The sequence below is a fragment of the Schistocerca gregaria genome, chromosome X (assembly GCF_023897955.1).
Source record: "Schistocerca gregaria isolate iqSchGreg1 chromosome X, iqSchGreg1.2, whole genome shotgun sequence".
Taxonomy (NCBI): domain Eukaryota; kingdom Metazoa; phylum Arthropoda; class Insecta; order Orthoptera; family Acrididae; genus Schistocerca; species Schistocerca gregaria.
The window spans coordinates 614769539-614781973 of NC_064931.1; the positions used below are offsets into that span (position 1 = coordinate 614769539).

At 39.7% G+C, this 12435-nt stretch overlaps 1 protein-coding gene across 1 annotated transcript in view; it reads right to left on the reverse strand.

The window, feature by feature from the left end:
• The window catches only part of LOC126298834 (serine/threonine-protein kinase 16), a 146008-nt gene that overhangs the window by 31146 nt on the left and 102427 nt on the right, over window positions 1-12435 (reverse strand). Inside the window, exon 4 of the mRNA XM_049990311.1 lies at window positions 2373-2527. Coding sequence (XP_049846268.1) covers window positions 2373-2527 — 155 coding nt within the window. The remainder of the gene's footprint in view (window positions 1-2372; window positions 2528-12435) is intronic.

Here is a 12435-nt window from a genome sequence, read left to right on the forward strand (position 1 = left end):
GATTATATATCATAGAAAAACTTCAGATTCACAATGAAGTCACTGGAACATCTGATTAGTTTTGTATTTAGCAAGATGGATAGCAAAAGAAATAAAGAGAAGAGTAAAAATAGTATGAAGTGCTTCTGGTAAAATATACTGGGTTTTCAAAACTAAGCTTCCAATTTTCTAAAAAGTAAAGATTATGGTCAGTGTGTGTAATCAGTTTTGAATTACAATAAGGAACAGACTTTTAATGAGAAACACCATTCCAAATCTCAGGGTTTCTTGGCAAGCAATGAGGTATGTTAGGAATAATTAGATGAGACAAGAAGATGGGTAGATGACCTTAGAAACGCATGAGCAACATGGACACATAAAGCTAAAAATTATAATCCATCGAAAACTGCAGAGGAAGTTTTTATGTGGGAGTGGGCATGTTCGGAACAACTAGGGGAGACAATAAAAATTATTTTAAATAAATTCAGTATCTCCATAATTGTGTAAGGATTAGTAGTGAGTGAAAGAGGCAAGGAATGGCAGCTATCATTAATGAAGAAAACTACTGGAGGTTGTCCTATCTTAAGAGATTACATTAACTTAGGACATAGGCACTCAAATATTTAAAATAAACCAAAAATTAAAAAAAAAAAAAACATCTGGGTAACATACCTCGAGGCTCTAAACACTTTTGAAACTACATCTTATTTAGAAGCTACAGATCATTATTATAAATCATTATGGTAATCTTACCAATAGCTCATTGTCAGTCATGTGATAAACTACAATGAAGGTTCACAGCATTTGTGTACACACATTTTGACAGTATCATTCTACAAAACTAAGAGTTAAAACCAGATCATTCATATTTTACATGACATTCAATCTGGGCATGCCATGCCGTGTGTCTTTCAAGATTATATTACGAATGCACAATGCCATAACTCAAAAACGCATTCCTCCAAGAGACAGGGATCCACTAAATGGAATGGCCTGCAGTATCTGATGGCATGAACCCAAACTGATCATGCTTGGGAGCAGCTGAAACTTGCAGTGCATTATTGCAGGAACTGACCTCACATAATGGATATCCTCGGGACATTCACTGCCGAATAGTGAAACAGGCTCATGCATCATTGCCTCACCCACTCTCCGGTAAGCATACCAGAAAGAGCGCAAGAATGTGAGACCATATAGGAGGAGCAACATGGTATTGAATGTTACCCAGTAGTGATTTGGATTTTACAAATGACAAAAAATGTGCACCTTTGGACAAACTGCCTTATTTTAGTTAAAGTTTTATTTTTATCTGGCGGTTACTTTTTAATTTCGTTTCTTAAGGCCTCTAGCTATGCTATCTGCTCCCCACAAACCTAAAGCTGAACACATTCACTGATATGCTAGTGGCTAAAAAGTGTTTTTTAGCAGTTTATATAGTAACAACAGATTTATAGTGAGTGTGATACACAAGTTAAAACATGGATTACACCAGGAATGCTGTTCATATTATATTCTCTGGTCAAATCTACCACCCATCTGAGTGACAATTACACACACCATGAACAAGCATTTCGTCAGGCCACGGCACAAAGTAGCATTCAGCGAAATGCCTGGCAACAACATATGAGAATGCTAAATCCAGTATCACTACAAGCTGCAGGGCACAATCACTAACATGAAAGCAGGACTAATGCTGTTGTGTGTTCAAAGGACAAGAAAGGTCTCTTGGATTGATAAGAAGTGGTACATGTTAGCACACACTGATCGCAAGTCATCAAATGACCATGAAACAGTTGATCCCTTGTGATGTTAGGCAGATGGCAAGTCATCAAAATGAATATGGGGTAATTGATCTTTTGTGCTGGTGGATATAGTTCAGACCAGTGGTTATACTGTCATATAAGGTATATTTAAATGGAACAAAACAGAAGCCAGGTATTTACACCATCACCCCACACAGGGACCTCACTGTGTCCAGAGCATTCATCAGAAGAAAAGATTTCTTTAATTACAGCTAGAAAATTAAGACTGTAGCTGGAATGAGTTTCTTATCGACAAACAAAAAGCCAGAACAATCTGAAGTACCCCCAAAAACGCATACTGATATGCTCATAATGACATTTGTACAATTTATTATTGACTATAACACTTGTGATGAAGTTCATATAATCAAATAAGTGAGTCGATGTTTGGAAAAATATTATAGTCTGATTTTATTTTACCAATCTAGTAAGGATCTACAGAAAGAATACATTTAAAATTTATACAATTAGTTGAAGTACTTCAGGTTTTTCTTCTTGTCATATATTCAAGCATCAATATATACTGAGAATTTATCATTAAAGTATTTCCTAAGTCAATAAAAATCATACCCATTTAGTGTCTGAACATACCCATATATCTGTGCGCTCATCCACCATACAATAGCTCTCAACATTGAAAAGTTCTGGTGCCCGATAAGGCATGGAGCACATTTCCCCGGCAGTGTCCTGAAGTTTCTGGGCTTCTGAACTTCCACATATTTTAATTCGGGCTGTGCTCATGGAACCTGGAACACAATCACAAATAACTTAATAAAAATAAACATATGCACAGTTATTGCGACTGACACAAATGGTAATATTATCTCAGAATCATACATCAACTTCCTAGTGGAGTGTGTTCAGAAATGCTGTTTCCTCAGAAATTAAAAAGATGTACTACACTTAAATTTCAACTAAAATGCTCTCCCTCACTAAGATATTAGAGAATGACTAATGGGCAGTCCAAAGTTTCCTTCTGTCACCAGTTGTTGCTAACCTTTTCAAACTCTACAAATGCTCTCCTGCATACTTTGCTGGACTAACAATCTGAGGAGGAAAAGAATGACTGAGGCCGACAGGTTCTATAATGAAAAATATGCCCTATAGTAGAGTATGCACTGAAATGAAACTATCTGACAGAGCACATATTTCCAAGGTTCAGATGTCGATTCCTATCTTAGTCTGATGCACTTTTTGCGTACATCAGAAACTTTTAATAACAGTACTGCTATTTTGCATACACATAAAAGTAAAGAGATAAACATGCATGTCGAATTTCTGGACATCACACAATCAAATTACTGCTCTCAACACAACTCTGCTAATAGTAACAAGAAAACTTTTATTACTTTATCAATGGAACAAACAAAAGAATAAAATAAGTGAACATACCAAGTTAGAACTGAGGCATCAAGGGGTCACCAATTTAGTATTTTGGGGGGGGGGGGGGGGGGGCAGTGTGGACGGAGAAAATAGTAGAGGGAGACCAAGAGATGAATACACTAAGCAGATTCAGGAGGATGTAGGCTGCAGTGCGTGCTGGGAGATGAAGTGGCTTGCACAGGATAGAGTAGCATGGAGAGCTGCATCAAACCAGTCTCAGGACTGAAGGCCACAACAACAACAACAACAACAACAACCGAGTTCTTCAAGCAAAACAACAAAAAATGAGAATTACATGTTATTACTGCAAAAACTTTATAGCCACACTAATTAAAAGACCTATAGCCATGAGCCAGACACTGGATGTATTATGGGTTGACCTTCTGTGTTCCAAGTAAACAAAGGGCAGAAGATTAGGGTGTAATATGCTGACAACAATGAGGTCATTAGAGATGGAGCTCCAGCACGGGTTGGGGAAGGACAAGAAAGGAAACTGGCTATTTTCAAAGAAACCATTATGTCATTAGGGAATCCACAGGAAACCTACACAGGACTTTAATTGCCTTTCTCCTGACTGCAAATACAGTGTCTTACCAGTGTGCTACTTCAGTCAGTTTTTCTAAGTAGGTAGGCATTGGTTCTCACTGGTACCAATTTTAAACTCTTAATTGTAACTACAGACTGATGAAACACTATAACGTGCAGTCAATATGACATCACAAATCAACTGACTTGCATGATTTTTTAGGCTTCTTTCATAAACATTACAGCAAAAGGCAATTAAAAAAAAACATTGACATTAACTTGAGAATGTATTTCCTTTTAAATGTTTCACATATTTCCTGCCATGTCAGATTTGTATGTAATCTCAAGCTTTCGATGATTTCCTCTGTTGCCATTGTCAGGCTGTGCTTTATTCAGTTGGGCGAATTACATCATGGAGATATAACAGCCACAGAACTTCCATATGCCACCATATATATATAATATGATGGTTTTGTTAGATGGTGGATAACTCAGTTTATTTCTCTATTGCCTTTCAGTATCAAGTGTCCATTTCCGTGCACCCCTAAGGTTACAGCCAATGTCCCAGTTAAAGCTGTTCCTGTACAGTCTGACCACAATGGTTTCTTTGATGACAGAATCCCAGCAGGTAGGTGCATGGTATATTTCTTCAAATGTAATCCTATGTTTGTTTATGAGGCTGTGTTCAGCAACAGTAGATTTGCCAAAATAGTCATATTTAATGTGGCATCATTGCTCTGTCTAGCATTCTGAAACTGTTTGTACTGACTGACCAATGTAGCTGCTACCACAATCACATCACATTTTATCAATTCTAGGAACACTGAAATCAAAGCTGCCTTTTACAGGGGTTGGCATCGCCTTAATTTTCTTGGATGCTCAGAAAATTGATTGAATAATGTGTCTGCACAGGACTGTCTATTTTGTTTGTTGTGGCTCTGAAGAAAGGATATCAGCAGAGTGCAATAGGCAGTGCAGCATCTTTCACATGACACGTGAATAAGATAAGGTCCCCTACAAATCATATATTAGTCAAGTCTCCCAAGTCATAATTAAGAGGCAGAAGGAATCTGTGATTTGTGGAGAGAGATCTAGTTGTGCTGCACACTGACTTGGGGAAAAGCTACAGTTGTCCTTAATTCCACAGGGTATAATGATGAGGTTTCTTTACTTTTGGAAGATGGTATGTACAAAACTATTAAACACAATACTACTTTATCACTTAACAGAAAACTGAGGATGCTACTCAACAATTCTGGTCTACGAGAAAATGTGATAAGAACTGGCAAACACAACATCCTACACTACCAAGGCTGTCCCTAAAATCCACAAAGAAGGCATTCCATGGCAACCTGTGGTTAATGCTACAGATTCTCCAACATACACACTAGTGAAATATCTAATCATGTTACTAAAAGCAATACCTGATTCTGGGATCATCATATTACAAATGCTGAAATGTTTGTGGGCATAAATAAACCAGAATGAATTCAGATGAAATTATGGTCAGTTTGGATGTGGCCTGATTGTTCACAAAAATATCAATTTCTGCAGAATGCTAGGGGAGTACCACTCCTTGTGTGAAATACACTGAGGTGACAAAACTCATGAGATACCTCTCAATATCATGTCAGACCTTCTTTTGTCTGGCATAGTGCAGCAGCTCAATGTGGAATGGATTCAACAAACCACTGGAAGCCCCTACAAAAATACTGAACCATGCTGCCTCTACAGCCATCCATAATTGCGAAAATGTTGCCAGTGCAGAAGTTTGTGCAAGAGCAGGCTTCTCAGTTACGTCCCATAAATGTTTGATGTAATACATGTTGGGCGATGTAGGTGGCCAAACCATTCACTCAAACTGTCCTGAATGTTCTTCATACCAATCACAAACAATTGTGGCTTGGTGACATAGTGCATTGACAGTCATAAAAATTCCATCACAAATGACTGCAAATGGTCTCCAAGTAGCCAAACATAACCATCTCCAGTCAACGATCTGTTCAGCTAGACCAGAGAACTTGCTCCATTCCATTTAAACACAGCCCATATCATTATAGAGCCACCACTAGCTTGCACAGTGCCTTGTTGACAGCTTGGGTCTACAGCTTTGCAAGGTCTGAGTCACACTCCAACACTGCCATCAGCTCTTACCAACTGAAACTGGGATTTACACCAGGCCACAGTTTTCCAGTCTTTTCAGGAAAAAGAACACTGCTATTTTTGTTAATATGATGGTAACACTATTGTTTTATTTTTAAGTGTATTGTATGATGGAAAGATATCAATTTGGTCAGAACAAATTTTGCAGAAGGGTAACTGCATTCCATCTACCTACTGTCCTAACAGATATAATAGTATGATATATAAAAGCCATAGTTGTATACTATGTTTATATTCATGCAAATGAAATATCTTATCATTTCATTTGTTAGCAATTACAAATGTCACACTCTAGTGCAAAATTATATCATAATTAGGAAATTTAATCAACATTAAGTACCTTCAAATGAGGGGACCTACTGTAAGGAAAATTCATCAGCATGCATCATATAGAAATTGGAGGGGTAGTCTAGTTTTTTTAAGAATGTTTGGCAACATTTAGGTTGTGTGCAATACAACATTATATCAACAGGTACTTTTCTGAGGTGGGACACTTTTGATCAACTTAGAACTAAATGGTATTCAAATTTTCCATAGTAAAATGGCCTGTCAGATGTCAGGAATAGTAATGGTTTGAAGCTAGTAACAGGTTCATTAGGTCTTGTAACTTTGCTACCACATCTGTAAATGTATTATGATTGACACTGTAGCATTATAAGCAGTCTGTTCACTACATATATAAATTAATAAAAGAACAGGTGGTTTATTTCAGCATGATATGGCTGAGAAATTGCTGCGATGCAGTAAGGTAAGGTAGGTACGCAAATGCTGGGGTGAGCTTGAAGTTTATGTGGAAAGCAGGAGAAGAGACGGGATGAAGAGCAGCGAACTGCTGGGTGGAAGCTGCCTGAAAATCCTGCAGCGGGAAAAAGGAACTCTGTCACTGCGTGGTTGTGGACATCAAGCAGTATGGTGAGATTTTCATCACAAACGCTAAAATCACTTCCAAACAAGACACAGCAAATCTTAAGACAGCACTGAAACTGCAAACAGGGACAAGTTTAATAAAATTATTACCATATTTATACAACAAATATTATTAAAGCTATTAACATTTATGTGCAAAATTTTTATAACAACAGCAACATACACTACACACACACACTACAAATCATCTGATAGGGCTTGAAGTCAGTTATAAAATAAGTATATTTATTACAGTGCAGGACAGACAGATCAACATAGTAAATAATTTCTGAGTGATGAAGTGTTCTGCACAAAAACACAAAAGATTAGCTTTAAAATGAAAAATTGATACTACTGTTTCAATTTGTTTATGTTTGTTTAATAAGAAAATTTGTAAGACAATGTTTATAGGATATCAGTTTGAGTAATGTAGTGAGAAACCAGCGAGCTGAATAAAATAGTACATTTGACTACTCCTTGCCATTCTGTTTCATGCGAAATTTAAAATATAACTTAAAGTTGATCATCCTATAATATTTAATTTTAATGAAGTAATATCTATCTGAAAATTGTTTAAACATGTATATTATGTGTATTTGAAATATTCAAAATTGCAAAAAGCTTATATCCAATGGAATGGTGGTCAAGCTTCCAGACAAACACATGACAGCAGTAGTCACTCAGATGACGAAAGTGAGAAAGAGGAAAGCAGAGTGTGCTTTATGGTCTTCTGATCTTTGTAGCTGGCTGGGTAAAGTTCTTGCTAAGGTTGATTAGCCAGAGAGCCACATGCAGTCAAATATGTTCAGTTTTAAAAATATTTTGAAGTGTACCAATTTGATACTTGATCATTTTGTTGTATATCAGCTTGTGATTTACAGAATATTTGAACAGTGAGTGCTAATATACCTAACATGCACAACTATAGCACATGGGACTCAAGAGTTCAAGTCTTGAATCTGGCAGGCAGTTTTTTTTTTTTTTTTCATTGCGATAGACAACTGTGTGTTTACATTGAGATAAGATTTATTATTTTGTTTACTGGTCTCCACTGGTTCACTGCAAAGTACTGTAGATCAAAAACCAAATGTATTGCATCACAAGTAAATGAGTGTAAGATTCCGAATTTCATGGTTACCAGTTTACGACCTACATTTTCTTTACTAAATAATATCTGTAATAAAAAAGGAGCGACAAAAGAAAACAAAGACAAAATAAGAACATCTTTTCCTTGATTACAAGGAGGACAGTAATTTTGTAACTTCTACATTTACAACAGATCACATTTACAAAAGGCATTTGAAATTTGCACCATTGTATGACAGAATGTAGCAGTGCACCCTACCAGCAAGTATAGGATCAACAATCCCACTGCATGTGCGGCAAGGTATGTCATCTGGGGACATCAAATTTTCAACATCTGTCATCTACTTTTGTGGTATTTTCCGATATTTGGGGCCCCAAGTGTCTTATATTAAATTACTTGTTGCAGCGGCTTCTTTGTTGTTTCAGGATTTTTTAAATGTTAATAAGAATCACCCTGTATAGGCTTTGATGAATTTCTTGAGCATTAGGAATTTATTCAGTTTAGTTGATTCTGGTGCAATGCACAATCCATTTGTCTTATGTTAGTCATTGCATGCAAACATTCTGCTTGCTCTGCTAGGTCACTATTTCATATTTCATTTAGATAAATATTAACATCTTCATTTATGTGCTTTTATATACATTCCTGGAAATGGAAAAAAGAACACACTGACACCGGTGTGTAGGACCCACCATACTTGCTCCGGACACTGCGAGAGGGCTGTACAAGCAATTATCACACGCACGGCACAGCGGACACACCAGGAACCACGGTGTTGGCCGTCGAATGGCGCTAGCTGCGCAGCATTTGTGCACCTCTGCCGTCAGTGTCAGCCAGTTTGCCGTGGCATACGGAGCTCCATCGCAGTCTTTAACACTGGTAGCATGCCGCGACAGCGTGGACGTGAACCGTATGTGCAGTTGACGGACTTTGAGCGAGGGCGTATAGTGGCCATGCGGGAGGCCGGGTGGACGTACCGCCGAATTGCTCAACACGTGGGGCGTGAGGTCTCCACAGTACATCGATGTTGTCGCCAGTGGTCGGCGGTAGGTACACGTGCCCGTCGACCTGGGACCGGACCGTAGCGACGCACGGATGCACGCCAAGACCATAGGATCCTACGCAGTGACGTAGGGGACCGCACCGCCACTTCCCAGCAAATTAGGGACACTGTTGCTCCTGGGGTATCGGCGAGAACCATTTGCAACCGTCTCCATGAAGCTGGGCTACGGTCCCGCACACCGTTAGGCCGTCTTCCGCTCACGCCCCAACATCGTGCAGCCCGCCTCCAGTGGTGACGCGGCAGGCGTGAATGGAGGGACGAATGGAGTCGCGATGAGAGTCGCTTCTGCCTTGGTGCCAATGATGGTCGTATGCGTGTTTGGCGCCGTGCAGGTGAGCGCCACAGTCAGGACTGCATACGACCGAGGCACACAGGGCCAACACCCGGCATCATGGTGTGGGGAGCGATCTCCTACACTGGCCGTACACCTCTGGTGATCGTCGAGGGGACACTGAATAGTGCACGGTACATCCAAACCGTCATCGAACCCATCGTTCTACTATTCCTAGACCGGCAAGGGAACTTGCTGTTCCAACAGGACAATGCACGTCCGCATGTATCCCGTGCCACCCAACTTGCTCTAGAAGGTGTAAGTCAACTACCCTTGCCAGCAAGATCTCCGGATCTGTTCCCCATTGAGCATGTTTGGGACTGGATGAAGCGTCGTCTCACGCGGTCTGCACGTCCAGCACGAACGCTGGTCCAACTGTGGCGCCAGGTGGAAATGGCATGGCAAGCCTTTCCACAGGACTACATCCAGCATCTCTACGATCGTCTCCATGGGAGAATAGCAGCCTGCATTGCTGCGAAAGGTGGATATACACTGTACTAGTGCCGACATTGTGCATGCTCTGTTGCCTGTGTCTATGTGCCTGTGGTTCTGTCAGTGTGATCATGTGATGTATCTGACCCCAGGAATGTGTCAATAAAGTTTCCCCTTCCTGGGACAATGAATTCACGGTGTTCTTATTTCAATTTCCAGGAGTGTATCATTCAGTGACAGTTCTTTAGGATGGCTATGTAATTGATTGATGTTTCTTTAAGGGCCACAATTCAATAGTGCACAACCGAATCTCTATGTCAGCAAATGAGATATAAACAGATTGTATACTCGCCCTCTGGTGATTGGGTAGCAGCAACCTCTCAATATTTCCCTTTTACCTTAAATCCCCAGCTGTTTGTCTTGACCATGAGTAATCAGCTGTAGTCTGCTCTGTTGTACCACCAACTTGCTCTAACTGCATATAAGTGTTCATTTCAAGGGAAATATGTTTACACTCGTGACAAAGTGAAATAAAAAATGAACTTGAAGATACATAGAATAGTCTAACAAACAAAATACACACGTCATGTGGTTATAATTAGCTTATCTTGCAGTTTTGAGTCTTCAATTTACTGGTAAGTGGGGAGGTGACAAATATAAATTGGCCACAACATCTTGGTAGATGAGTGTTGCAGTGTCTGTGTGTTTATGGGTTGCATTTTTTCACATGACCTGTCAAGCCAATGGCAGCATGGTATCTCTTGCCACAGTTGTCTCAAGTGTATCTGGCTGCTAAGGCAGGAGCAGTGGTAGCATTGCGAACCTTTTTCTGCCTTAATCTGTCTAACAAGCCTTCATCATGCTTCGACATTCCAGATGATATATCATCACATCACTCTGGTCTCATGCTAGCCTGTGCCTCCCATCTGTTTGTGTCGATTCCAAAGCTCTCCATATCTCATTTACAGGGGTCCTTGAACCTCAATACAGGATGTCCTACAGGTCTTTTGGCTATAGAGATCTCTCCAAGCATCACCTCACGTGGTAATCTGTCAGGATCCATACGGTGGACGTGGTGACAAATACTGCCATCAATTAACACAGAAACTTCAAAGTAACTAATTAACCAACCCATTGATTAAAATTTGCTCTTTGATATATTCAAACAGTATTTATTATCAACTGAAGTATCACAGGTATCTGAATAAAACATTTCCTCAACTCATGGTCATCCCATCATGATAAGAAGGACAAGGTGGAAAGTGTAGGTTTTGGCATATTGCTGATTTAATATGTCAGAGAACTGATGTTTTTGACTCTGAAATTCGTATTAGTAGAAGGTGGAAACATTTACCAGGACCAGATTTCTTTTTCTGTGCAGGGGAGGGGGGAGGGGGTGGATAGATAGAATTTTGGGAAGGATATTTCTTATTTCTGGGGTACAATTAAAAATCGTTGAAGCCACTGCAGCAGATGTGATACAGTTCTTACAAGCACCTCTGCCTTTATTATACATGTTCCAGGACAGAAACAGCTGAACCAGACCCTCTTGAAGGGATCACACTACCATTAAGTTTGCCCTGAAATTAATAGTGTCCTCCCAAAATCCCTTCCCACCCCTCCCAATCTTGTATTCCATCACATGGTGCAGCCTACCTAAAATCCTGATCCATATTTTGAAACTCCCACTCACAGTTGCCTGATAAATGGATCATGTGTGTTAAACTCCTATGTGCTAGATCTGGCCCATGCACCCCTCCAGAACATTAGATTCCAGTCCTGGCTTTGATACACCATATATACTAGCCTACCTGTGAAGGCTACCACATATACAACCATATATTCCTGTGAAAGCATCCAAGTTATCTTCACTGTCGTAACTGTGTGGACATGATTTTTCATGCTTTCTTACCAAAACAGATAATTTTCAAAGTTCTGAGTTTGTAGACAAGTAAACGTCTATTTTACTGCTAGCCATCTTTAACTTCACACTCTCTCTAGATCTTACCCCTTCTTCATTCATCCTAACAGTTATGTCTGAGATAACTACTTACCTCTCAATACTCAGTAAGGCTGCAGTGCCAAAAGTACTATAGCCCCCCCCCCCCCCCCCCCCACACTCTCTCTTTCTCTGCATCTGTCTGTGAGTGTGTGTGTGTGTGTGTGTGTGTGTGTGTGTGTGTGTGTGTGTGTGTGTGTGAGTGAGAGAGAGAGAGAGAGAGAGAGAGAGAGAGCACATACATGGCACATTTGTGTGCTGTGATAAATTGTGAATGGCTGTCTGTACTCATAAGTTCCATCCAGGTTTTATTAGTAGTATGCAGGGTGCAAATATAAACAAAACTACTGGTGTGGCTCATTACATTACCTTACAGAAATTGTCTTCCAGAATTTAGCTTACTGATGAGTGATTGTACGTGTAGCTAACTATACAAACATGCTTTGCTACATTCTCCAGCTTCTACATCTACATCCAGATATAGTACACTGAAAGCCACCATATGGTGCATGGCAGGGTGTACTTTTTTACCACTAAAGCCATTTCTTCTCCTGTTCTACTTGCAAAAGAGTACGGGAAAAATAACCATCTATATGCCTCAATACAAGCCATAATTCTCTTATCTTGTCTTCCCAGTCCCTACACAAAATGTACATTGGCATCAATAGCATTGTTCTGCAGTCAGCTGCATATGACAGTTCTCTAAATTTTCTCAGTAGTATTTCATCAAAATAACATTGTCTTACCTCCACAGATTCTCATTTG